The sequence below is a fragment of the Pleurodeles waltl genome, chromosome 2_2 (assembly GCF_031143425.1).
Source record: "Pleurodeles waltl isolate 20211129_DDA chromosome 2_2, aPleWal1.hap1.20221129, whole genome shotgun sequence".
NCBI classification, from domain to species: domain Eukaryota; kingdom Metazoa; phylum Chordata; class Amphibia; order Caudata; family Salamandridae; genus Pleurodeles; species Pleurodeles waltl.
Window position 1 is genome coordinate 1,114,810,148 of NC_090439.1, and position 25,808 is coordinate 1,114,835,955.

The window sequence follows — 25,808 nt, forward strand, 5'->3', positions numbered from 1 at the left end:
CAAGCATCCCTTGGAGACAGTGTTAACTACAATGTGGATGATAGAGATCAAGTTTTACTAATAAATTAGTGGCATAGAAGTTAGCATATTGCGACTTACAAATCCTACATTTAAAGGCCTAACAGAGAAAATAACTAGAAATGTAAATTGCGCATGTTTAAATACTGGTGTACATTTGTGGCTGCCACTCGTATTTTGATATAACGTTTAACATGAAGGCATTGTGCATACATAACTGAGTGAATTATTAATAAATATTAACCTGAAAGTATTATATTCAAGTAGCAACAGTACAAATAAAATATGAGTATCAAATGAATATGAATTAAATGCACTTATGTTGAATTAAATGGATTTATTAGTGCAAATTGCATGTGTGCAGAAAATAAATGTACGTTTAAATTTGTTTTAACATGACAAATATTTGAAATGTAATAAGCTTTGCATATGCGATTTGAATTGTAAGGTGCATAATAGGTTTATTAATGTATAATTGTATTAATGTGCATTTAGACTTTCTTAGCTTGACTAGGCCTGAAGTTTCATTATGCAAGCAGCAATGGACGATCACTCGTTTATTCTGTCTCCTCTGACCTGAATTCTTTCCGTAGGTTACTAATGTAATGTTGAATGTCCTTTTGTATTGTAGGCAAAGAACAAGTTTTATGTTTAACAATGTTGCATTATTTGTCGTAGCTGTTGAATAAGACAGGAAACTTGTAGTCCTCATGTGAAAGAATATTAGTTTATTGTATGTCCTCAAGTAAAAAATTATTAGAAAATTTAATAGTTTGGCGGAATTAAAGGAATTAGTTCAGCTAACAACGCACTTTTGTTGAGAAGATTCAGAAAAGTTGCAAACTTCGTGGTACCACAGCTTGCCACTGGATGCCGAAATCAACGCCCAGAGTGTGCCCACCTGAAGGGCCAATGAATGAATTTCACATATTTTAATTAGTGAAGAACTTGGAAACTTGGAGTTAGTTCTCTCTGGTCTTGAAGTAGTCCAGAACCTTGTCCACGTCTGTCTAGTCTGATGTCACCCTCTCATCTTCAAGTCTCCTGATGAGTTTTCTCATCACAGGCATAATTGCCCAATGCAGTTTCAGTACTAATATGCCCTACTAATTCTGAACAGCTGATTTGTCCTATGTGCAGCTAGTGTTCTGCACCATCCTGATGCTGCTCTCAATTGATGCCAGAAGACGGTGACCGTCCTGCCTGGTGAACTGCTACTGTCTGCTGTCCCATGAGGACAGGTATAACTAAATGTGGTTTATCGTTTCCTTTTTAGCTCAGGCTCAGCATTACTTTTAGAGTTAGAAGCCAAAGTTAGATAGTTTTTCCAAAATATTTTTTGTCTTTCTTTTATTTTCGCTTTTGCCCACGTGTTAGTCTGTTCCACACGTGCAAGTCCCAATTTTGGTTAATAAGGATGGCCCTGCTCTTAAATTGATTGATCAAACTGTACTTTGACGATTTACTGATGATACCCATCATCTGCTTTGATATCTGGTAATAATGTTCATATTGTGTTGTTAATCTATATCATTCTTTTGGGATATTTAATAGTATTAATGTTTAGTAGGTGGAGTCTTATCAGATGTTTTCGTCAGCCAATGGTTTTCATGTATGTTGATAATTTAGTTTGCACACCCATTTACCGGACATTGGTTTTGGGATTGAAATAAAGCTTTGTAACTTATTCAGATTGGAGTTTTCATTGGAGTTTAAATTGTTCATGGTGTTAAAATTGTTTATGGTTCAGGTCATTGATTTGTGATTGTATAAATCTGACTACTAGATCCGTCATCAAGCCCAAAGATTGTCAACTTCTGAGGGTGAGAATGGTGATGTGGTCTCACCCGAGAGCTTGTGGTTTCTGAACCCGAGGCCGGAAAAAGACCTCTATGGGCACTCCAGCATGGAAATAAAACAGACAGAGGGGAGCTCAAGTGTTTTTTAAATGTGCTATTCACAAATATGTACATAAGAAGGAACAACTAGCCACAAAAAGCAGACTAGCAACAAAGTCCTGATCAGTTTCCCATCACCATAGTACTTGCAGCATCTGAGTTTATCAATTGCTAGAATTCACTCTACAGAGAGCAATAGATGTATCCCTCCACCTACACAGCACCAACACGGCCAGCACTGGCCACTCCAGTCCTCCGGGACTGGAGCCCTGGTAAGAGTCCATCGGCCAAGGAAACCAGCATCTTACTAGTGGCTTTCCTTCATTTTCTGGCCAAGTCGTAGTTGGCGTTGAACCAATCGCAAGACTCTTGAACCGCTGAAACAGAGTGTGCACAGGCATAGATTAGAGTTACATATCTGTCTTCCAGTTTCATATATTTTAATGAAAACATTACACAAAGTTGTTCATGAGTGCCCCTCACCTCATCTTAAAGAAAGGAGCAACATTAAAAGGGAGGAGGAATGTACACTGCAGAGTCACATTTACAACAAGCACAGTTAAATAGGACACTATCAAGGAGGTTAAAGACCATTGAGAAAGGGTCAACGTGAAAGGCAACAACAACAAAATATTTGGAGACCACTTACTGACCCAATGAGCTATTTCATTTTAAAGACACTGCTGGAATATTCTGGGAATAAATATGCACTGTTTAAGGCCAAAATATTCATCCCTAACCCAGAAGGACCTTTTTGCCCTATCATGACGATAATTCACTTTAAGCCTCAAATCTCGAATATTAAAGGCACACTCCCTCTCCTAAAAACAGTCGCTGGACTATGCACCACCCAGTATAAGAACACCTTCATTTCTTGAAAAGCACCTACTCCATGTGGGACAAGGGATGGTGGGAAGCCTATGCGATGCTTCTTTTAAGCAGTTACCTTTTGATTTTTGCCATTGAGAACGTGTAGGAAGTTGGCTCTGTATGCACTATTTCAAAGTAAGGAATAGTATGCACAGAGTCCAAGGGTTCCCCTTAGAGGTAAGATAGTGGCAAAAAGAGATAATACTAATGCTCTATTTTGTATTAGTGTGGTCGAGCAGTAGGCTTATCAAAGGAGTAGTGTTAAGCATTTGTTGTACACACACAGGCAATAAATGAGGAACACACACTCAGACAATTCCAGGCCAATAGGTTTTTGTATAGAAAAATATATTTTCTTAGTTTATTTTAAGAACCACAGGTTCAAATTTTACATGTAATACTTCAAATGAAAGGTATAGCAGGTAGGTACTTTAGGAACTTTGAATAATCAAAATAGCATATACACCTTTCAAATAAATCACATATAGCTATTTTAAACTAGACAGTGCAATTTTCAACAGTTCCTAGGGGAAGTAAGAGTTTGTTAGTTTTTGCAGGTGAGTAAACCACCTACGGGGTTCAAGTTTGGGTCCAAGGTAGCCCACCGTTGGGGGTTCAGAGCAACCCCAAAGTTACCACACCAGCTCAGGGCCGGTCAGGTGCAGAGGTCAAAGTGGTGCCCAAAACGCATAGGCTTCAATGGAGAAGGGGGTGCCCCGGTTCCAGTCTGCCAGCAGGTAAGTACCCGCGTCTTCGGAGGGCAGACCAGGGGGGTTTTGTAGGGCACCGGGGGGGGGGGGGGGGGGGGGGGGGGGGGGGGGGGGTTGGGGGGGTTGAACACAAGTTAGCACAGAAAGTACACCCTCAGCAGCACGGGGGCGGCCGGGTGCAGTGTGCAAACACGCGTCGGGTTTCCAATAGAAATCAATGGGAGACCAAGGGGTCTCTTCAGCGATGCAGGCAGGCAAGGGGAGGGCTCCTCGGGGTAGCCACCACCTAGGCAAGGGAGAGGGCCTCCTGGGGTTCACTCCTGCACTGGCGTTCTGGTCTTTCAGGTCCTGGGGGCTGCGGGTGCAGAGTCTTTACCAGGCGTCAGGATCTGGGAACCAGGCAGTTGCGTCAGGGGGAGCCTCGGGATTCCCTCTGCAGGTGTCGCTGTGGGGGCTCAGGGGGGGCAACTCTGGCTACTCACGGTCTCGCAGTCGCCGGGGAGTCCTCCCTGAAGTGTTTGTTCTCCACAAGTCGAGCCGGGGGCGTCGGGTGCAGAGTAGCAAGTCTCACGCTTCCAGCGGGAAACGCAAGTTGTTTTAAAGTTGCTCCTTTGTAACAAAGTTGCAGTCTTGGGTGAACAGAGCCGCTGTCCTCGGGAGTTCTTGGTCCTTCTAGAGCTGGGCAGTCCTCTGAGGATTCAGTGGTCGCTGGTCCCTGGGGAAAGCGTCGCTGGAGCAGTGTCTTTAAAAGGGGGGAGACAGGCCGGTAGAACTGGGGCCAAAGCAGTTGGTGTCTCCGTCTTCTCTCCAGGGTTTTTCAGCTTAGCAGTCCTCTTCTTCTTAGGTTGGAGGAATCTGAGTTCCTAGGTTCTGGGGAGCCCCTAAATACAGAATTTAGGGGTGTGTTTAGGTCTGGGGGGTTAGTAGCCAATGGCTACTAGCCCTGAGGGTGGCTACACCCTCTTTGTGACTCCTCCCAAGGGGAGGGGGTCACATTCCTATCCCTATTGGGGGAGTCCTCCATCTGCAAGATGGAGGATTTCTAAAAGTCAGAGTCACCTCAGCTCAGGTTGCCTTACGGGCTGTCCTGACTGGCCAGTGACTCCTCCTTGTTTTTCTCACTATCTCCTCCGGCCTTGCCGCCAAAAGTGTGGCCGTGGCCGGAGGGGGCAGGCAACTCCACTAGCTGGAATGCCCTGGGATGCTGTAACAAAGGGGGTTAGCCTTTGAGGCTCACCGCCAGGTGTTACAGTTCCTGCAAGGGGGAGGTGATAAGCATCTCCACCCAGTACAGGCTTTGTTACTAGCCACAGAGTGACAAAGGCACTCTCCCCATGTGGCCAGCAACATTTCTCAAGTGTGGCAGGCTGCTAAAACCAGTCAGCCTACACGGGTAGTTGGTTAAGGTTTCAGGGGGCACCTCTAAGGTGCCCTCTGGGGTGTATGTTACAATAAAATATACACTGGCATCAGTGTGCATTTATTGTGCTGAGAAGTTTGATACCAAACTTCACAGTTTTCAGTGTAGCCATTATGGTGCTGTGGAGTTCGTGCATGACAGACTCCCAGACCATATACTCTTATGGCTACCCTGCACTTACAATGTCTAAGGTTTTGCTTAGACACTGTAGGGGCACAGTGCTCATGCACTTGTGCCCTCACCTATGGCATAGGGCACCCTGCCTTAGGGCTGTAAGGCCTGCTAGAGGGGTGTCTTATCTATACTGCATAGGCAGTGTGAGGTTGGCATGGCACCCTGAGGGGAGTGCCATGTCGACTTACTCGTTTTGTCCTCACTAGCACACACAAGCTGGCAAGCAGTGTGTCTGTGCTAAGTGAGGGGTCCCCAGGGTGGCATAAGATATGCTGCAGCCCTTAGAGACCTTCCCTGGCGTCAGGGCCCATGGTACCAGGGGTACCAGTTACAAGGGACTTACCTGGATGCCAGGGTGAGCCAATTGTGGAAACAAAAGTACAGGTTAGGGAAAGAACACTGGTGCTGGGGCCTGGTTAGCAGGCCCCAGCACACTTTCAAATCAAAACTTAGCATCAGCAAAGGCAAAAAGTCAGGGGGTAACCATGCCAAGGAGGCATTTCCTTACACAACCCCCCCCCCCCCCCCAAACGAAAGAGGATGAGACTAACCTTTCCCAAGAGAGTCTTCATTTTCTAAGTGGAAGAACCTGGAAAGGCCATCTGCATAGGCATGGGCAGTCCAGGGTCTGTGTTCCACTATAAAGTCCATTCCCAGTAGGGAGATGGACCACCTCAACAGTTTTGGATTTTCACCTTTCATTTGCATCAGCCATCTGAGAGGTCTGTGGTCAGTTTGAACTACAAAGTGAGTACCAAAGAGGTATGGTCTCAGCTTCTTCAGGGACCAAACCACAGCAAAGGCCTCCCTCTCAATGGCACTCCAACACTGCTCCCTGGGGAGTAACCTCCTGCTAATGAAAGCAACAGGCTGGTCAAGGCCATCTTCATTTGTTTTGGACAAAACTGCCCCTATCCCATGTTCAGAGGCATCTGTCTGCACAATGAACTGCTTGGAGTAATCTGGAGCTTTTAGAACTGGTGCTGTGCACATTGCTTGTTTCAGGGTGTCAAAGGTCTGTTGGCATTCTACAGTCCAGTTTACCTTCTTGGGCATTTTCTTGGAGGTAAGTTCTGTGAGGGCTGTCACTATGGATCCATATCCCTTCACAAACCTCCTGTAGTACCCAGTCAAGCCAAGGAATGCCCTGACTTGAGTCTGGGTTTTTGGAGCTGCCCAGTCCAGAATAGTCTGGATCTTAGGCTGGAGTGGCTGAACTTGGCCTCCACCTACAAGGTGTCCCAAGTAAACCACAGGTCCCTGCCCTATCTGGCATTTGGATGCCTTGATAGAGAGGCCTGCTGATTGCAGAGCCTTCAAAACCTTCTTCAGGTGGACCAGGTGATCCTGCCAGCTGGAGCTAAAGACAGCAATATCGTCAAGATAAGCTGCACTAAAGGACTCCAAGCCAGCAAGGACTTGATTCACCAACCTTTGGAAGGTGGCAGGGGCATTCTTTAAACCAAAGGGCATAACACTAAACTGATAATGCCCATCAGGTGTGGAGAATGCGGTCTTTTCTTTTGCTCCTGGTGCCATTTTGATTTGCCAGTACCCTGCTGTTAAGTCAAAGGTACTTAAGAATTTGGCAGCACCTAATTTATCAATCAGTTCATCAGCCCTTGGAATGGGATGGGCATCTGTCTTTGTGACAGAATTAAGTCCTCTGTAGTCCACACAAAACCTCATCTCTCTCCTTCCATCTTTGGTGTGAGGTTTGGGGACTAGGACCACTGGGCTAGCCCAGTGGTCTGTCAGAGTGCTCAATGACTCCCAGTTCCAGCATCTTGTGGACTTCCACCTTGATGCTTTCCTTAACTTGGTCAGACTGTCTGAATATTTTGTTTTTGACAGGCATGCTGTCTCCTGTGTCCACTTCATGGGTACACAGGTGTGCCTGACCAGGGGTTAGGGAAAAGAGCTCAGCAAACTGTTGCAGGACTTTCCTACAATCAGATTGCTGTTGACTAGAGAGGGTGTCTGAGTAGATCACTCCATCAACTGAGCCATCTTTAGGGTTTGTGGAGAGGAGATCAGGGAGAGGTTCACTCTCAGCTTCCTGGTCCTCATCTGTTACCATCAACAGATTCACATCAGCCCTGTCATGGAAGAGCTTAAGGCGGTTCACATGGATCACCCTCTTGGGGCTCCTGCTAGTGCCTAGGTCCACCAGGTAGGTGACATGACTCCTCTTTTCTAGCACTGGGTAAGGGCCACTCCATTTGTCCTGAAGTGCCCTGGGAGCCACAGGCTCCAGAACCCAGACTTTCTGCCCTGGTTGAAATTCAACCATTGCAGCCTTTTGGTCATACCAAAACTTCTGGAGCTGTTGGCTGGCCTCAAGGTTTTTACTTGCCTTTTCCATGTACTCTGCCATCCTTGAACGTAGACCAAGTACATAGTCCACTATATCTTGCTTAGGCTCATGAAGAGGTCTCTCCCAGCCTTCTTTCACAAGAGCTAGTGGTCCCCTTACAGGGTGGCCAAACAGAAGTTCAAAGGGTGAGAACCCTACTCCCTTCTGAGGCACCTCTCTGTAAGCGAAAAGCAGACATGGCAAGAGGACATCCCATCTCCTTTTGAGTTTTTCAGGGAGCCCCATGATCATGCCTTTTAATGTCTTGTTGAATCTCTCAACAAGGCCATTAGTTTGTGGATGGTATGGTGTAGTGAATTTGTAAGTCACTCCACACTCATTCCACATGTGTTTCAGGTATGCTGACATGAAGACGGTACCTCTGTCAGACACCACCTCCTTAGGAAAACCCACTCTGGTAAAAATACCAATGAGGGCCTTGGCTACTGCAGGGGCAGTAGTCGACCTAAGGGGAATTGCTTCAGGGTATCTAGTAGCATGATCCACTACTACTAGTATATACATATGTTCCCTGAGGCTGTGGGAGGTTCAAGTGGACCCACTATGTCCACACCCACTCTTTCAAAGGGGACCCCCACCACTGGAAGTGGAATGAGGGGGGCCTTTGGGTGTCCACCCGTCTTACCACTGGCTTGACAGGTGGTACAGGAGACACAAAACTCCTTGACTTTCTGGGACATGTTGGGCCAGTAGAAGTGGTTGCCTAGTCTCTCCCACGTCTTGGTTTGTCCCAAATGCCCAGCAAGAGGAATATCATGGGCTAAGGTCAGTATGAACGCCCTAAACTCCTGAGGTACTACCACTCTCCTAGTGGCACCAGGTTTGGGATCTCTTGCCTCAGTGTAAAGGAGTCCATCTTCCCAATAGACCCTATGTGTTCCAGTTTTCTTGCCATTGGACTCTTCAGCAGCTTGCTGCCTAAGGCCTTCAAGAGAGGGACAGGTTTCTTGCTCCTTACACAACTGCTCCCTTGAGGGTCCCCCTGGGCCTAAGAGCTCAACCTGATAAGGTTCTAGCTCCAGAGGCTCAGTTCCCTCAGAGGGCAGAACTTCTTCCTGAGAAGAGAGGTTCTCTTTTTGTTGTGTTGCAGCTGGTTTCCCAGTTGTCTTTCCTTTTCTCTTGGTAGGCTGGGCCCTTTTTCCAGGCTCCAACTCTACTTTTTCACCCTGAGCCTTGCACTGTGCCCTTGTCTTTACACACACCAGTTCAGGGATACCCAGCATGGCTGCATGGGTTTTCAGTTCTACCTCAGCCCATGCTGAGGACTCCAGGTCGTTTCCAAGCAAACAGTCTACAGGGATATTTGAGGAGACCACCACTGGTTTCAGGCTATTGACCCCTCCCCACTCTAAAGTTACCATAGCCATGGGATGTACTTTAGTCTGATTGTCAGCGTTGGTGACTGGATAAGTTTGTCCAGCCAGGTATTGACCAGGGGAAACCAGTTTCTCTGTCACCATGGTGACACTGGCACCTGTATCCCTCAGGCCTTCTACACTTGTCCCATTAAGAGCTGCTGCCTGTATTTTTGCATGTTAGGAGGCCAGGCAGCCAGTGTGGCTAAATCCAGCCCACCCTCAGAGACTAATGTAGCTTCAGTGTGACACCTGATTTGCTCTGGGCACACTGTTGATCCCACTTGGAGACTAGCCATTCCAGTGTTAGCGGGAGTGGAGTTAGAAGTGGTACTTTTCTTGGGACAGGCCTTGTCTCCAGTTTGGTGTCCAGGCTGATTACAGCTACGACACCAGGCATTTTTGGGATCAAAGTTTTTACCCTTGTACCCAAAATTGGATTGTGAAGAGGCTCTGGGCCCACCCTCCTGTGCAGGTTTTTGGGGGCCTGTAGAAGACTCTTTACTATTTTTATTTTTGGATGCCTCAACACTCTTCCCCTGGGGAGGCTTTGTGACCCCTTTCTTTTGGTCACCCCCTGTGGACGTCTTGGTCACCCTAGTCTTGACCCAATGGTCCGCCTTCTTTCCCAATTCTTGGGGAGAAATTGGTCCTAGGTCTACCAGATGCTGATGCAGTTTATCATTTGAACAATTACTTAATAGGTGTTCTTTCACAAATAAATTGTATAGCCCATCATAATCATTTACACCACTGCCTTGAATCCAACCATCCAGTGTTTTCACTGAGTAGTCCACAAAATCAACCCAGGTCTGGCTCGAGGTTTTTTGAGCCCTTCGAATCTAATACTATACTCCTCAGTGGAGAATCCAAAGCCCTCAATCAGGGTACCCTTCATGAGGTCATAAGATTCTGCATCTTTTCCAGAGAGTGTGAGGAGTCTATCCCTACACTTTCCAGTGAACATTTCCCAAAGGAGAGCACTCCAGTGAGATCTGTTTACTTTTCTGGTTGCACAAGCCCTCTCAAAAGCTGTGAACCATTTGGTGATGTCATCACCATCTTCATATTTAGTTACAATCCCTTTAGGGATTTTCAACATGTCAGTAGAATCTCTGACCCTATTTATGTTGCTGCCATCATGGATGGGACCAAAACCCATCTCTTGTCTTTCCCTTTCTATGGCTAGGAGCTGTCTCTCCAAAGCCAATCTTTTGGCCATCCTGGCTAACAGGAGGTCATCTTCACTGAGGCTATCCTCAGTGATTCCAGAGGTGCTGGACCCTCCTGTGAGGGGAGCAGCATCTCTGACTATCACATTTGGAGACAGGGCTTGAGGTTCCCTGATCTCCCTAATTAGGACTGGAAGGGGGGAATTCTCCTCCAAGTCACTATCTTCCTCCTCTGGGAGGTCATCCTCAGAGGGGTTGGCATTTTCAAACTCTGCCAGCAGCTTCTGGAGCTGTTGTTTGGAGGGTTTTAAGCCAACTAGGATTTTCTTTATTTTGCAGAGAGACCTTAGCTCCCTCATCTTAAGATGGAGGTAAGGTGTGAGGTCGAGTTCCATCACATTCTCTTCTGCACCAGACATTATGTTTCTAAAAGTTGGAATACTTTTTAAGAATCTAAAACTATCTCTAGAACTTAATTCAAACTTTTACAAAACTTTTAAACTCTAAAAGAAATGCTAACAGGGACTAACACAAGGCCCTAGCAGGACTTTTAAAAATTTAGAAAAATAGTTCAAATTGCAAAAATCAGTTTCTAATGACAATTTTTGTAATTTGTCGTGTGATCAGGTATTGGCTGAGTAGTCCAGCAAATGCAAAGTCTTGTACCCCACCGCTGATACACCAATGTAGGAAGTTGGCTCTGGATGCACTATTTCAAAGTAAGGAATAGTATGCACAGAGTCCAAGGGTTCCCCTTAGAGGTAAGATAGTGGCAAAAAGAGATAATACTAATGCTCTATTTTGTGGTAGTGTGGTCGAGCAGTAGGCTTATCAAAGGAGTAGTGTTAAGCATTTGTTGTACACACACAGGCAATAAATGAGGAACACACACTCCAAGACAATTCCAGGCCAATAGGTTTTTGTATAGAAAAATATATTTTCTTAGTTTATTTTAAGAACCACAGGTTCCAATTTTACATGTAATACTTCAAATGAAAGGTATTGCAGGTAGGTAAGTTAGGAACTTTGAATAATCAAAATAGCATATACACTTTTCAAATAAATCACATATAGCTATTTTAAAACTAGACAGTGCAATGTTCAACAGTTCCTGGGGGGAGTAAGAGTTTGTTAGTTTTTGCAGGTAAGTAAACCACCTACGAGGTTCAAGTTTGGGTCCAAGGTAGCCCACCGTTGGGGGTTCAGAGCAACCCCAAAGTTACCACACCAGCAGCTCAGGGCCGGTCAGGTGCAGAGGTCAAAGTGGTGCCCAAAACGCATAGGCCTCAATGGAGAAGGGGGTGCCCCGGTTCCAGTCTGCCAGGAGGTAAGTACCCGCGTCTTCGGAGGGCAGACCAGGGGGGTTTTGTAGGGCACCGGGGGGGGGGGGGGACACAAGTTAGCACAGAAAGTACACCCTCAGCAGCACGGGGGCGGCCGGGTGCAGTGTGAAAACACGCGTCGGGTTTCCAATAGAAATCAATGGGCGACCAAGGGGTCTCTTCAGCGATGCAGGCAGGCAAGGGGGGGGGGCTCCTCGGGGTAGCCACCACCTAGGCAAGGGAGAGGGCCTCCTGGGGGTCACTCCTGCACTGGCGTTCCGGTCTTTCAGGTCCTGGGGGCTGCGGGTGCAGAGTCTTTACCAGGCGTCAGGATCTGGGAACCAGGCAGTCGCGTCAGGGGGAGCCTCGGGATTCCCTCTGCAGGCGTCGCTGTGGGGGCTCAGGGGGGGGCAACTCTGGCTACTCACGGTCTCGCAGTCGCCGGGGAGTCCTCCCTGAAGTGTTTGTTCTCCACAAATCGAGCCGGGGGCGTCGGGTGCAGAGTAGCAAGTCTCACGCTTCCAGCGGGAAACGCAAGTTGTTTTAAAGTTGCTCCTTTGTAACAAAGTTGCAGTCTTGGGTGAACAGAGCCGCTGTCCTCTGGAGTTCTTGGTCCTTCTAGAGCAGGGCAGTCCTCTGAGGATTCAGAGGTCGCTGGTCCCTGTGGAAAGCGTAGCTGGAGCAGTGTCTTTAGAAGGGGGGAGACAGGCCGGTAGAGCTGGGGCCAAAGCAGTTGGTGTCTCAGTCTTCTCTGCAGGGTTTTTCAGCTTAGCAGTCCTCTTCTTCTTAGGTTGCACGCATCGACAGACCAACACCAAAAAACCTCTCTGGTTCTCTGACACCCTCAAAGAATCAAAGAAAACTTGTCGCACCCTCGAGAAGGCCTGGCGCAAGGACCACACCGCTGACAACATGACCGCCCTCAAGAACGCTACCCGCGAACACCACCACCTGATCCGCACTGCCAAAAGGAACTTTTTCACCGACAGACTGGACAAAAACAGCCACAACAGCAGAGAACTCTTCAGTATCATCAAGGAGTTCTCCAACCCCAACGCCGTCACGCCCTCACAGGATTTGTGCGAATCCCTCGCCACCTTCTTCCATCACAAGATCAGCGACCTCCACGACAACTTCGGACACCAGACCCAACCAAACACCACCGAACCCGCACCCCTGGCCTTCACCCTCAACAACTGGACCCACATCAACACTGAAGAAACCAAATCCATCATGAACTCTATCCACTCCGGCACCCCTTCGGACCCCTGCCCTCACTTCATCTTTAATAAAGCCGACAACATCATCGCCTCGCACCTCCAGGCCGTCATCAACTCTTCTTTTTCTTCTGCTACCTTCCCCGAATGCTGGAAACACGCCGAAGTCAACGCCCTACTAAAGAAACCTACGGCTGACCCGAGCGACCTGAAAAACTTCCGCCCCATCTCTCTCCTGCTTTTCCCAGCCAAGGTAATAGAGAAGACCGTCAACAAACAGCTGACCACCTTCCTGGAAAACAACAACCTGCTCGACCCTTCACAAACCGGATTCCGAACCAACCACAGCACGGAAACCGCCCTCATCTCAGTCACCGACGACATCAGAACCCTGATGGACAACGGTGAAACAGTCGCCCTCATCCTCCTCGACCTCTCGGCTGCCTTCGACACCGTCTGTCACCGCACCCTAATCACCCGCCTCCGCTCCACCGGGATCCAAGGCCAGGCCCTGGACTGGATCGCCTCCTTCCTCTCAAACCGTTCCCAAAGAGTTTACCTCCCTCCGTTTCGCTCAGACCCCATCGAGATCATCTGCGGCGTACCTCAAGGCTCATCGCTCAGCCCGACACTCTTCAATGTCTACATGAGCCCCCTCGCCAACATCGTACGCAAGCACGACATCATCATCACCTCATACGCCGACGACACCCAACTTATACTCTCCCTCACCAAGGACCCTACCAGTGCCAAGACCAACCTACAAGAGGGTATGAAGGACGTCGCAGATTGGATGAGGCTCAGCCGCCTAAAGCTGAACTCTGAAAAAACGGAAGTCCTCATCCTCGGCAACACCCCATCCGCCTGGGACGACTCCTGGTGGCCCACGGCCCTCGGAACCGCACAGACCCCCACAGACCACGCCCGCAACCTCGGCTTCATCTTGGACCCTCTTCTCACCATGACCAAGCAAGTCAATGCCGTGTCCTCCGCCTGCTTCCTCACCCTCCGCAAGATCTTCCGCTGGATCCCCGCCAACACTAGAAAAACCGTGACCCACGCCCTTGTCACGAGCCGCCTGGACTACGGCAACACCCTCTACGCTGGGACCACAGCCAAACTCAAAAATCGCCTGCAACGCATCCAAAACGCCTCGGCCCGCCTCATCCTCGACGTACCCCGCAACAGCCACATCTCCGCACACCTGAGACACCTGCATTGGCTCCCAGTCAGCAAAAGGATCACCTTTCGACTTCTCACCCACGCACACAAAGCCCTCCACAACAAGGGACTGGAATACCTCAACCGACGCCTCAGCTTCTACGTCCCCACCCGCCTCCTCCGTTCCTCTGGCCTCGCACTCGCTGCCGTCCCTCGCATCCGCCGCTCCACGGCGGGTGGGAGATCTTTCTCCTTCCTGGCGGCCAAGACCTGGAACTCCCTCCCCACCAGCCTCAGGACCACCCAGGACCACTCCGCATTCCGGAGACTCCTAAAAACCTGGCTTTTCGAGCAGCAGTAACCCCCCCTTTCCCCTAGCGCCTTGAGACCCGCACGGGTGAGTAGCGCGCTTTATAAATGTTAATGATTTGATTTGAGTTCCTAGGTTCTGGGGAGCCCCTAAATACAGAATTTAGGGGTATGTTTAGGTCTGGGAGGGCAGTAGCCAATGGCTACTAGCCCTGAGGGTGGCTACACCCTCTTTGTGCCTCCTCCCAAGGGGAGGGGGTCACATTCCTATGATTTCTAAAAGTCAGAGTCACCTCAGCTCAGGTTGCCTTACGGGCTGTCCTGACTGGCCAGTGACGACTCCTTGTTTTTCTCACTATCTCCTCCGGCCTTGCCGCCAAAAGTGGGGCCATGGCCGGAGGGGGCAGGCAACTCCACTAGCTGGAATGCCGTGAGGTGCTGTAACAAAGGGGGTTAGCCTTTGAGGCTCACCGCCAGGTGTTACAGTTCCTGCAAGGGGGAGGTGATAAGCATCTCCACCCAGTACAGGCTTTGTTACTAGCCACAGAGTGACAAAGGCACTCTCCCCATGTGGCCAGCAACATGTCTCGAGTGTGGCAGGCTGCTAAAACCAGTCAGCCTACACGGGTAGTTGGTTAAGGTTTCAGGGGGCACCTCTAAGGTGCCCTCTGGGGTGTTTGTTACAATAAAATATACACTGGCATCAGTGTGCATTTATTGTGCTGAGAAGTTTGATACCAAACTTCACAGTTTTCAGTGTAGCCATTATGGTGCTGTGGAGTTCGTGCATGACAGACTCCCAGACCATATACTCTTATGGCTACCCTGCACTTACAATGTCTAAGGTTTTGCTTAGACACTGTAGGGGCACAGTGCTCATGCACTTGTGCCCTCACCTATGGCATAGGGCACCCTGCCTTAGGGCTGTAAGGCCTGCTAGAGGGGTGTCTTACCTATACTGCATAGGCAGTGTGAGGTTGGCATGGCACCCTGAGGGGAGTGCCATGTCGACTTACTTGTTTTGTCCTCACTAGCACACACAAGCTGGCAAGCAGTGTGTCTGTGCTAAGTGAGGGGTCCCCAGGGTGGCATAAGATATGCTGCAGCCCTTAGAGACCTTCCCTGGCATCAGGGCCCTTGGTACCAGGGGTACCAGTTACAAGGGACTTACCTGGATGCCAGGGTGTGCCAATTGTGGAAACAAAAGTACAGGTTAGGGAAAGAACACTGGTGCTGGGGCTGGTTAGCAGGCCTCAGCACACTTTCAAATCAAAACTTAGCAAAGGCAAAGAGTCAGGGGGTAACCATGCAAAGGAGGCATTTCCTTACAGAACGTATTAAGGACTACAATGTAATTGAAATAAGTTTTGCAATGTGGGGAACGACAAGTTACACTATTAATGTTTGAGCTGTGAGGCAGTCTTGGGGTGCACTGCCAAATAAACGAAACACGTGTTGTCGGAAGGAAAACAACTACATCTTCTGTAAAAATGCTAGACTTTGTATTGGAAAAAGTGTTTAATGGACACTTTTTGAACTATACACTTGAGTTAGTGTTTGTGGTGCTCAAGCATTCTTAGGTGAGAGGAGAACTGCTGCGTTTCTTATTTAGACCCTATGGACAATGGGTTACCCCAACTGCTTAGCTCCCGATTAATGTGAAAATTCTCCTATTCGCACACAGTGTGAAGCACTGAATATTTAGAATTCAAACGAGGACAGGCCACCATTCACCATAAAAACTATAAGGCGAGGATGCACCTTGCCAGCACTTTATTTTGCTTAATTTATCTTGCATGACTAACACTAACTAAGCTACAAAGTGTTGTACATCTGCTACAAAGAAAGTCCAGCTACAAGGGCTGTGTAACATATAGTAATTCGATTAAAGTACTGACATCCATCCCCTGTCCCCTCCTGAAGAACAGACTCTGGTCCAGTGCGGCGTGCAGAGAAGAGACAATGGGAGACACGGATTTTGTTGAATCCTCCTACATGGGTTTCAATACAGTAGGTAAAATGGTACTGTTCCCAAGATGGTCTAAGACAGTTGTCAGAGCAGTTGGAGACCACTAGGAGGAGAAAAACAGATGCTGCAATTTGGCAAAATGTTGTATTAATGGAGCCCCCCTCGTTGTCAATTTGTGACTGGTTTATATTAAGTGTTGGCTATTCCAATGCTAGCATTTACCACAGTCCAATGAACCAGAGGGCAATGAGTTGAGCATCCTTTTTCCAGAATAAAGCAATGGGCTGCCTCGCCACTACCGCCAAGATATGAGAGCGTAAACCGCAATTGTGAGAGCGGACCCCTTCAAGGATTGCTGCCCACTGGCCCAAGATGGCAACCACCATCAGTGCTGGAAAGGGGAATCTCAAGACACCCATGATATGGCTTAAGGTCTCCTTGGAAAACATCTGGACTAGGAGGACCAAATACGGAGGAAGATTCCTCGGTCATCCAGACCTCACCAGCAAACTTCCGGCGCGGCTGAATACAGGAATACCAATGCCATCTACAGTGGTAGATCTCCTTATATGTGGCTTTCCTGGGGGGACTGCATGGAAATCCGATGGCTCTCGTAGTAAGTTGAAGCCATATTTATTGGGCCATATGGGCTGTTAAAAGGTAAACAAATTACAGAACCCTTAACAAATGTAACACATCGACATATGCTGAGGATAAGGCACGAGTGACAGCTCCAGACAAGAATGAGACAAGGCTAAAGCAGGATTCACGAGGAAATTCATCAGAGTGCAATGATGGGGAAAAAACATGGGAAACACAATGAAACAACAAGAAACACAAATGAGCACTTGGTGAATTTAATGCCCTTTATGCTTTAGGGATGCTGGACCAAAGAAATGTCCATGCTTTGTCAGTGACTGCTCTATTTATCTCTCCGGCCAGTGTTCAGAGGACCACTTCTTTACATGACCACTTGCTTGCTGTCTCCTTTATGCAAGGAGACAAGACTCTTGTATCAAAGTAGGACTACCTTAGTTCTTCTAAGTGGGTTAGTGTGCTGCGGCTGCTTCTGCGTTGATGTGGAGGGGCCAGTATATGAGCAGGGAGCACTGCAGCCTTTCTGTGATAACAATCTACTTACATTACCTTAGCCGTTCTTTGAGAAACCTGACGTTTCTGTAAAGGGATCTTCTATAGTTTATGTGCGTTATTTGCCACAATGTATTTTCATCTTCATCTGATATGCCTGGAGATCAGATCCTTATCTTAAAAAAGGGCATCTTTGTTAAGAAATATTGGTATATCCCTCCTGTGACCCTGCAGCTTCATTCTGTGTGTGCAGTCAAGTCTGACTGATGGGTGGAGCATCTGAGAGGATGTTGATGAAACGGAGGAAGTCTTTTACAAACTTTGATATTTCATCCTTCGGAACGCCACTGAACCCTATAATACTCCGTCTGGGTATTTGTTGGACACCCTCCTGCTTGTTTTGGAACACAATGTTTTGTTCTTGCAGCATCCCAGTACTGGCCCACACCTGTGCTTGCACCTCCAACTGGTTATCAACTACCAGCTCCATGTTATCAGTTACACCCCTGCACCCTCGTTTCCACCACCTCTCCTCACAGCTTCTAAAGACATAAAAGAAACCATCCACATATTCCTGCATGAGGCTGGATAGCACTGGGCTCTCTCTTGCTTCTGCAGGGAAGTGGTCACCAGTGTGTCATCGACCAACCTCATGTCCTTTCCACAGAGACTGGTGCTGCATCCTTTGTTCTCATTCCTGCCCAAAGTCCGGACGGACTCTAGCCTGAACTAGGAAATAGCTTCCTTTGCTGGCCTGCCACATTTCACCTCGCCATTCTGATTCACCCTAAGCGGGTGAGTGTGGTTTACAATCACCACAGCCAACACGAAGGTTGAGTAATGCTTCCGTAGTGCAGGAGTGATATATATATAGGTTATTTTTAAGGTTTAAGGTGGGTATAGGTTTTTGCGTGGAAAGGGTCATTTTAGGTTTTAGGGTGGGTATGAGTTTTTGGTTGGAAAGTGTTTTTTTAGGGTTTAGTGCGAGTATGGGCTTTTGGGTGGCAAGTGTTTTTTTTTTTTTAGGGTTTAATGGTGGGCGTGGGTTTTTGGGAGTTAAGTGTTTTTAAGGGCTTAGGATGGGTCTGGGTTTGTGGGTGATGTGTGTAAAAGTGTAGGAATATATATTATATATGGAAAATGTCACTTACCCAGTGTACATCTGTTCGTGGCATTAGTCGCTGCAGATTCACATGCTGTGCACATTCCGCCATCTAGTGTTGGGCTCGGAGTGTTACAAGTTGTTTTTCTTCAAAGAAGTCTTTTCGAGTCACGAGATCGAGGGACTCCTCCCATTTCGGCTCCATTGCGCATGGGCGTCAACTGCATCTTAGATTGTTTTCCCCGCAGAGGGTGAGGTAGGAGTTGTGTATTATAGTAATAGTGCCCATGCAATGGAGTGAATACGTATGTACATAATGTAGTTTAAAGTAATATATTTACAAATTTACAAATGTTCAAGATCAACTTCTAAACTGCTACAGGCTCCCGGGGAGGCGGGTGGGCGCATGTGAATCTGCAGTGACTAATGCCACGAACAGATGTACACTGGGTAAGTGACATTTTCCGTTCGATGGCATGTGTAGCTGCAGATACACATGCTGTGCATATACTAGTAAGCAGTTATCTCCCCAAAAGCGGTGGTTCAGCCTGTAGGAGTTGAAGTTGTTTGAAACAATGTTCGTAGTACTGCTTGACCTACTGTGGCTTGTTGTGCCGTTAACACATCTACACAGTAGTGTTTGGTAAATGTATGAGGCGTAGACCATGTAGCTGCTTTACATATTTCGGTCATTGGAATATTTCCTAGAAAGGCCATGGTAGCACCTTTCTTTCTAGTCGAGTGTGCCTTTGGTGTAATAGGCAGTTCTCTTTTTGCTTTAAGATAACAAGTTTGAATGCACTTAACTATCCATCTAGCAATGCCTTGTTTAGAAATTGGATTTCCTGTATGAGGTTTTTGGAAAGCAATAAATAATTCTTTTGTTTTTCGAATTAGTTTTGTTCTGTCAATGTAGTACATTAACGCTCTTTTCATGTCTAATGTATGTAGTGCTCTTTCAGCTACAGAATCTGGCTGTGGAAAGAACACTGGTAGTTCTACTGTCTGGTTCAAGTGGAACGGTGATATGACTTTTGGTAAGAATTTAGGATTTGTTTGTAAGACTACTTTATGCTTGTGTATCTGAATAAATGGTTCTTGTATGGTAAATGCTTGTATCTCACTTACTCTTCTTAGAGATGTGATAGCAATTAGGAATGCAACCTTCCATGTTAAATATTGCATTTCACATGAGTGCATAGGTTCGAAGGGTGGACCCATGAGGCGAGTTAAGACAATGTTGAGGTTCCACGAAGGAACTGGTGGTGTTCTTGGTGGTATAATCCTCTTTAGGCCTTACATAAATGCTTTAATGACTGGTATCCTAAATAATGAAGTTGAGTGTGTAATTTGCAGATAAGCTGAAATTGCGGTAAGATGTATTTTAATGGATGAAAAAGCTAGCTTGGACTTTTGCAAATGTAATAAGTAGCTTACAATGTCTTTTGCAGATGCGTGTAATGGCTGGATTTGATTATTGTGGCAATAATAAACAAATCTTTTCCACTTATTTGCATAGCAATGTCTAGTGGTTGGTTTCCTAGCTTGTTTTATGACCTCCATACATTCCTGTGTAAGGTCTAAGTGTCCGAAGTCTAAGATTTCAGGAGCCAAATTGCTAGATTCAGCGATGCTGGATTTGGGTGTCTGATCTGTTGTTTGTGTTGAGTTAACAGATCTGGTCTGTTTGGTAGTTTTACATGAGGCACTACTGAGAGGTCTAGTAGTGTTGTGTACCAAGGTTGTCTTGCCCAAGTTGGTGCTATTAGTATGAGTTTGAGTTTGTTTTGACTCAATTTGTTTACTAGATATGGAAGGAGTGGGAGAGGGGGAAAAGCGTAAGCAAATATCCCTGACCAGCTCATCCATAACGCATTGCCCTGAGACTGATCTTGTGGGTACCTGGATGCGAAGTTTTGGCATTTTTAGTTTTCTTTTGTTGCAAATAGGTCTATTTGTGGTGTTCCCCATCTTTGGAAGTAAGTGTTCAGTATTTCGGGGTGAATCTCCCATTCGTGGATCTGTTGATGATCCCGAGAAAGATTGTCTGCTAACTGATTCTGAATCCCTGGAATAAACTGTGCTATTAGGCGAATGTGGTTGTGAATCGCCCAACACCATATTTTTTGTGCTAGAAGACACAACTGAGTTGAGTGTGTTCCTCCCTGTTTGTTTAGATAATACATTGTTGTTATGTTGTCTGTTTTGACAAGGATGTATTTTTGGCTTATTATGGGTTGAAATGCTTTTAGCGCTAGAAATACTGCCAGTAGTTCTAAATGATTTATGTGAAGTTGTCTTAGCATCCAGGGACAATGGGACACTCAGCAGTGTTGATTGAGATGAGCTCCCCATCCTATCATGGAGGCATCCGTAGTTATTACGTATTGTGGCACTGGGTCTTGGAAAGGCCGCCCTTGGTTTAAGTTTATGTTGTTCCATTATAGAAGCGAGGTGTATGTTTGGCGGTCTATCAACACTAGATCTAGAAGTTGACCCTGTGCCTGTCACCATTGTGATGCTAGGCACTGTTGTAAGGGCTGCATGTACAATCTGGCTTTTGGGACAATGGCTATGCATGAGGACATCATGCCTAGTAGTTTCATTACCATCTTGACCTGTATTCTTTGTTCTGGATACATGACCTGTATTACCTTGAGAAAAGCTTGTACCCTTTGTGGACTTGGAGTGGCAACCCCTTTTGTTGTGTCGATTGTCGCCCCTAAGTATTGCTGGGTTTGGCACGGCTGAATGTGCGACTTTGTGTAGTTGATTGAGAAACCTAGTTTGTGGAGTGTCTCGATAACATACTTTGTGTGTTGTGAACACCGTTTTTTGCGTGTTGGTTTTGATTAGCCAATCGTCTAGGTACGGGAACACATGTATTTGCTGCCTTCTGATATGTGCAGCTACCACTGCCAGGCATTTTGTAAAAACTCTTGGCGCAGTTGTTATCCCAAATGGCAACACCTTGAATTGGTAATGTACCCCTTGGAATACAAACCTTAGGTACATTCTGTGTGAAGGATGTATCGGTATATGGAAGTATGCATCCTTTAGGTCTAGTGTTGTCATGTAGTCTTGCTGTTTGAGCAATGGGATTACGTCCTGTAATGTAACCATGTGAAAGTGATCTGATTTGATGTAGGTATTTAATGTTCTGAGATCTAGTATAGTTCTCAGACTCTTGTCTTTTTTGGGTATCAGAAAGTACAGGGAGTAAACTCCTGTGTTTATTTGTTGTTTTGGTACTAACTCTATTGCTTCTTTTTGTAGCAATGCCTGAACTTCTAGTCCTAGAAGATCTATATGTTGTTTTGACATATTGTGTGTTTTCGGTGGGATGTTTGGAGGGAATTTGAGAAATTCTATGCAATAACCATGCTGGATAATTGCTAAGACCCAAGTGTCTGTTGTTATTTCCTCCCAATGTTTGTAAAACTTGGTTAGTCTCCCCCCCCACAGGTGTTATGTGTTGGGGATTTGTGACCTTGAAGTCACTGCTTGTTTGGAGGAGTTTTGGGACTTTGGAACTTTCCTCTATTCCTTTGAAATTGTCCCCCTCTATATTGTCCCCGAAAACCTCCCCGCTGATACTGGCTCTGGTAAGTGGGCTTTGTTTGTGAGGTTGTGGCTTCCGTGGTTTGCCCTCGAAACCCCCCTCGAAATTGTGTCTTTCGAAATGTGCCTCTGCTCTGTGGGGAGTAGAGTGCGCCCATGGCTTTGGCCGTGTCAGTGTCTTTTTTAAGTTTTTCGATCGCAGTGTCCACCTCCGGCCCAAACAACTGCTGTCCGTTGAATGGCATATTCAGCACAGCTTGCTGTATCTCTGGTTTAAATCCTGATGTACGCAGCCATGCATGTCTCCTTATTGTCACTGCTGTGTTGACAGTTCTAGCAGCTGTGTCTGCAGCATCCATTGCTGACCATATCTGATTATTGGAGATACCCTGTCCTCCTTCTACTACTTGCTGCGCTCTTTTTTGGAACTCCTTGGGTAAATGTTCAATAAGGTGTTGCATCTTATCCCAATGGGCCCTATCATATCTGGCTAGCAAAGCTTGCGAGTTTGCAATACGCCACTGGTTTGCTGCCTGTGCCGCCACCCTTTTGCCTGCAGCATCGAATTTTCGACTTTCTTTATCTGGAGGTGGTGCATCTCCTGAAGTATGAGAGTTGGCTCTTTTGCGCGCTGCTCCCACTACAACAGAGTCTGGTGTTAGCTGTTGTGTAATGTACACTGGGTCTGTTGGTGGCGGTTTATATTTTTTATCTACTCTTGGAGTAATGGCTCTCCCTTTAACAGGCTCCTCAAACACTTGTTTGGAGTGTTTTAGCATTCCGGGTAGCATAGGAAGACTCTGATACTGGCTGTGCGTGGACGACAGTGTGTTAAAAAGAAAGTCGTCTTCAATGGGCTCTGAATGAAGGCTGACATTATGAAATGCAGCTGCTCTTGACACCACCTGTGCGTAGCCTGTACTACCCTCTGGTGGCGATGGTTTAGCTGGATAGCATTCTGGACTATTATCTGACACTGGTGCGTCATAAAGGTCCCATGTGTCAGGGTCATCTTGACTCATTCCTGTATGAGTTGGGGATTGCATCATTGGTGGAGTGGCTACCGGTGATGGTTGCGGAGAGTGATGTGGGGATGGTGGCAGTGTTACTTGTTTAGCCACCTTTGCGTGTGGCTGTTTATCTTTGTCTTGGAAGGCATGCTTGCATTTCATTTTAACTGGAGGAAGAGTGCTGATCTTCCCTGTATCTTTTTGAATAAAGAGCCGTCTTTGTGTGTGATCTGGCTCTATTGCCTGTAATTCCTGTCCAAATCTATGTGTCTTCATTTGTGTGGACAGTCCTTGTTCCTCAGTGTAGGAACTTGTTTTCGGTTCCGAGGCCGGATATTTCGGTACCGAAACCTTTTCGGCTGCTTTTTTCGGCTCCGACTAAACCTTTTTTACTTTCGCCGTTGTGCTCTCTCGGTGCCGACCCGTTTCGGTGCCGCTGTCTCGGTGCCGAATCTTCTCTGAGCCACTATCTCGGGCCCGAGACTGCTGTGTGCCGGTATCTCGACCGGAGTCGGATGACTTAGACACCAGCTCGCCCTTTTTCGGTGCCGATGAACGGTCACCTACTTTTCGGGTTAAGCCATGGCCTGTGGCGGTGGCGTCCCCTGGGCTTTAGCGCTTTTCTCGTGAGTTCTTGGTTTCGACGTCTTACTCACGGTTTTCGGCGTTTCCTCGGGATCGATCTCCTCAGAGTCCGACTCCTGGGTGGAGAATGTTTCTTCCTCCTCCTCGAAACGCTCTTGTCCTGTCGGCGCCGACGCCATTTGCAGTTTTCTTGCTCTTCGGTCCCTGAGTGTCTTCCTGGACCGAAACGCTCGACAGGCCTCACAAGTATCCTCCTTGTGTTCTGGTGACAAACACAAGTTACAGACCAGATGTTGATCTGTATATGGATACTTGTTATGGCATTTTGGAAAGAAGCGGAATGGGGTCCGTTCCATCAGCCTTGAAGAGACACGTGGCCGGGCCGACCAGGCCCCGACGGGGATGGAAGAAAACCCCAAAGGGCCACCGGAGCTCTTCTTAATTCGGTGTCGATCTGTTGTAACTAACCCGATACCGAACGCAAACAATACCGTCGATTTTTCAGAGATTCTAACTAACTTTCCGACCCGAAACACGGAGCGAAAAGGAACACGTCCGAACCCGATGGCGGAAAAAAAAAACAATCTAAGATGGAGTCGACGCCCATGCGCAATGGAATCGAAATGGGAGGAGTCCCTCGGTCTCGTGACTCGAAAAAAGACTTCTTCGAAGAAAAACAACTTGTAACACTCCGAGCCCAACACCAGATGGCGGGATGTGCACAGCATGTGTATCTGCAGCTACACATGCCATCGAACACATATATATATATATATATATATATATACACATACATACACAAAGTTTTACTACGCATATGCCTTTATCAAACATGATCTACAACTAAATTTGTGTTGTAAACACATCCATGGTAGTGTTGTGGTCAATGTAATGACCGCGGAGTAAAGGCATGTGTGGTTCAGTCAACCTCCACCACGGAGAGGGTATGTGTTACTGTTTGAGGACTGAGGTGAAGAGGAGGAAGACCTAAGAATAATGAAGATTATTTGTAAATAACCCAAGCACCGTTTAGCCTTACACAATTAAGGCCATTTAAAATCAGCCACTATTAGCACTGGAGTGAAGCTATCTGCCCTAGTAAAAAATAGAATGACAGAATTTTGTTTATGACTCTTTAATTTGCATTTCCGCTGTGGTATGAAGCATGCTAAACCGTCTCAGTCACTGTGTTAAAATGTTATATTATTTACTTTCAATGCATGTGCTGCGGACTCGCTCCGAGAGGAAATCAGAATACTAAGCGGTCATCGAAAGGTGAGCAAAGCGAATATCCAACAAATACTCTATTAGATTAAAAAAACGCAGAAAACCAGCCCAGCTACAAACAGGCTTCGTTATTAACTAGATAGCAGAATGTTGTTGTCATAGTAACTACTGTAAACTCAAGGCTTACTTTTCTGATATATTAAAATAATTAACGAAAATTGCCTAGTTCTAATTTTGAACCTTGGCAGCTAGTAACCTTGCTTCCATATCCCTCGATGCAGTCTGGCCCAGAACACACCTTTTTTGTTTTGCATTATTGCTAATCAGACTGAAATCAAAAAAATGATTACTTTGCTGTGCTATTATCCGGTAGCACAGTCCTAGTGTGCTAGAGACTAGGGCGGTATAAACCCTGCCGACAGTGGCAACACAAAGGCTTCTCTTAACAAGCGAATTAACCTGTAAAGGAAAGATTAAGGGAGTAATAGCATCTTTGGTGGCTTCTTATTGGGACCTCCAGTTCTCGATATCATCACAGAAAAGTTAGCTAGAGAGTTCTGCAAAGACAAATGGAACATATTTCCAGTTCCAGGAAGGAAAGATATGATCTCTGAGGAAAGCTCTAACTTCTGCATGGCATTTTTGTAGTAGGAGGCGTTTCATCATATTGTTTACGCACAAATGGTAGGATTTATTTTTTACCATAGGCTGTACTTTCCAATTTTTTTTAAAATCAAGATGTAAACAAGTAAAAAACAAAGAAAATCCTTTGAGGAACTATTTCGGATGAGTGAGGAAACAACTTGAATTTGCTTTCTGGAAAGGCCATGCAGCAAAGTTGGAACCACTCCAACTTTCTGGGCTGGTTTTCATTCCGATGGAACAGGCTGGAAATGTGTTTGCCTGCTCGCAGAGCTTTGATTTGCTTCTGAAAGCTCTGGTTTGAATAAGGTCATCTGAGCCCTAAAGAACCTGCTGACATGAGCCAGATGACAAATGGTCTGGGAGTGATGAAACCTCACAGTAGACTAAAACCGGCTGGGATGCAAGTGAATTCCTGTGTTGAGACATGCGTATAGCATCTTCAATATGGCATGCTTGCTACCAGTCATAGAGGTAAACTGAAATAAAGGTACTTGGGATGCCAGGGAGGGTCACAGTGTCATCGCAGTTGCTGCCAAGGCAATAATTTAACACACAATCTCAGACAGGCTAACCCAGACAACCATCAAAAGGAAACAGGAAGCATTTACCTAAGCAGG

At 46.6% G+C, this 25,808-nt stretch overlaps 1 protein-coding gene across 1 annotated transcript in view; it reads right to left on the reverse strand.

Moving 5' to 3' along the window:
* Window positions 1-726: 726 nt before the first annotated feature.
* Window positions 727-25,808, reverse strand: part of LOC138282898 (GDP-L-fucose synthase-like) — an 83,747-nt gene continuing 58,665 nt past the window's right edge. Inside the window, exon 11 of the mRNA XM_069220909.1 lies at window positions 727-2,293. Coding sequence (XP_069077010.1) covers window positions 2,238-2,293 — 56 coding nt within the window. The 3' untranslated portion in view covers window positions 727-2,237. The remainder of the gene's footprint in view (window positions 2,294-25,808) is intronic.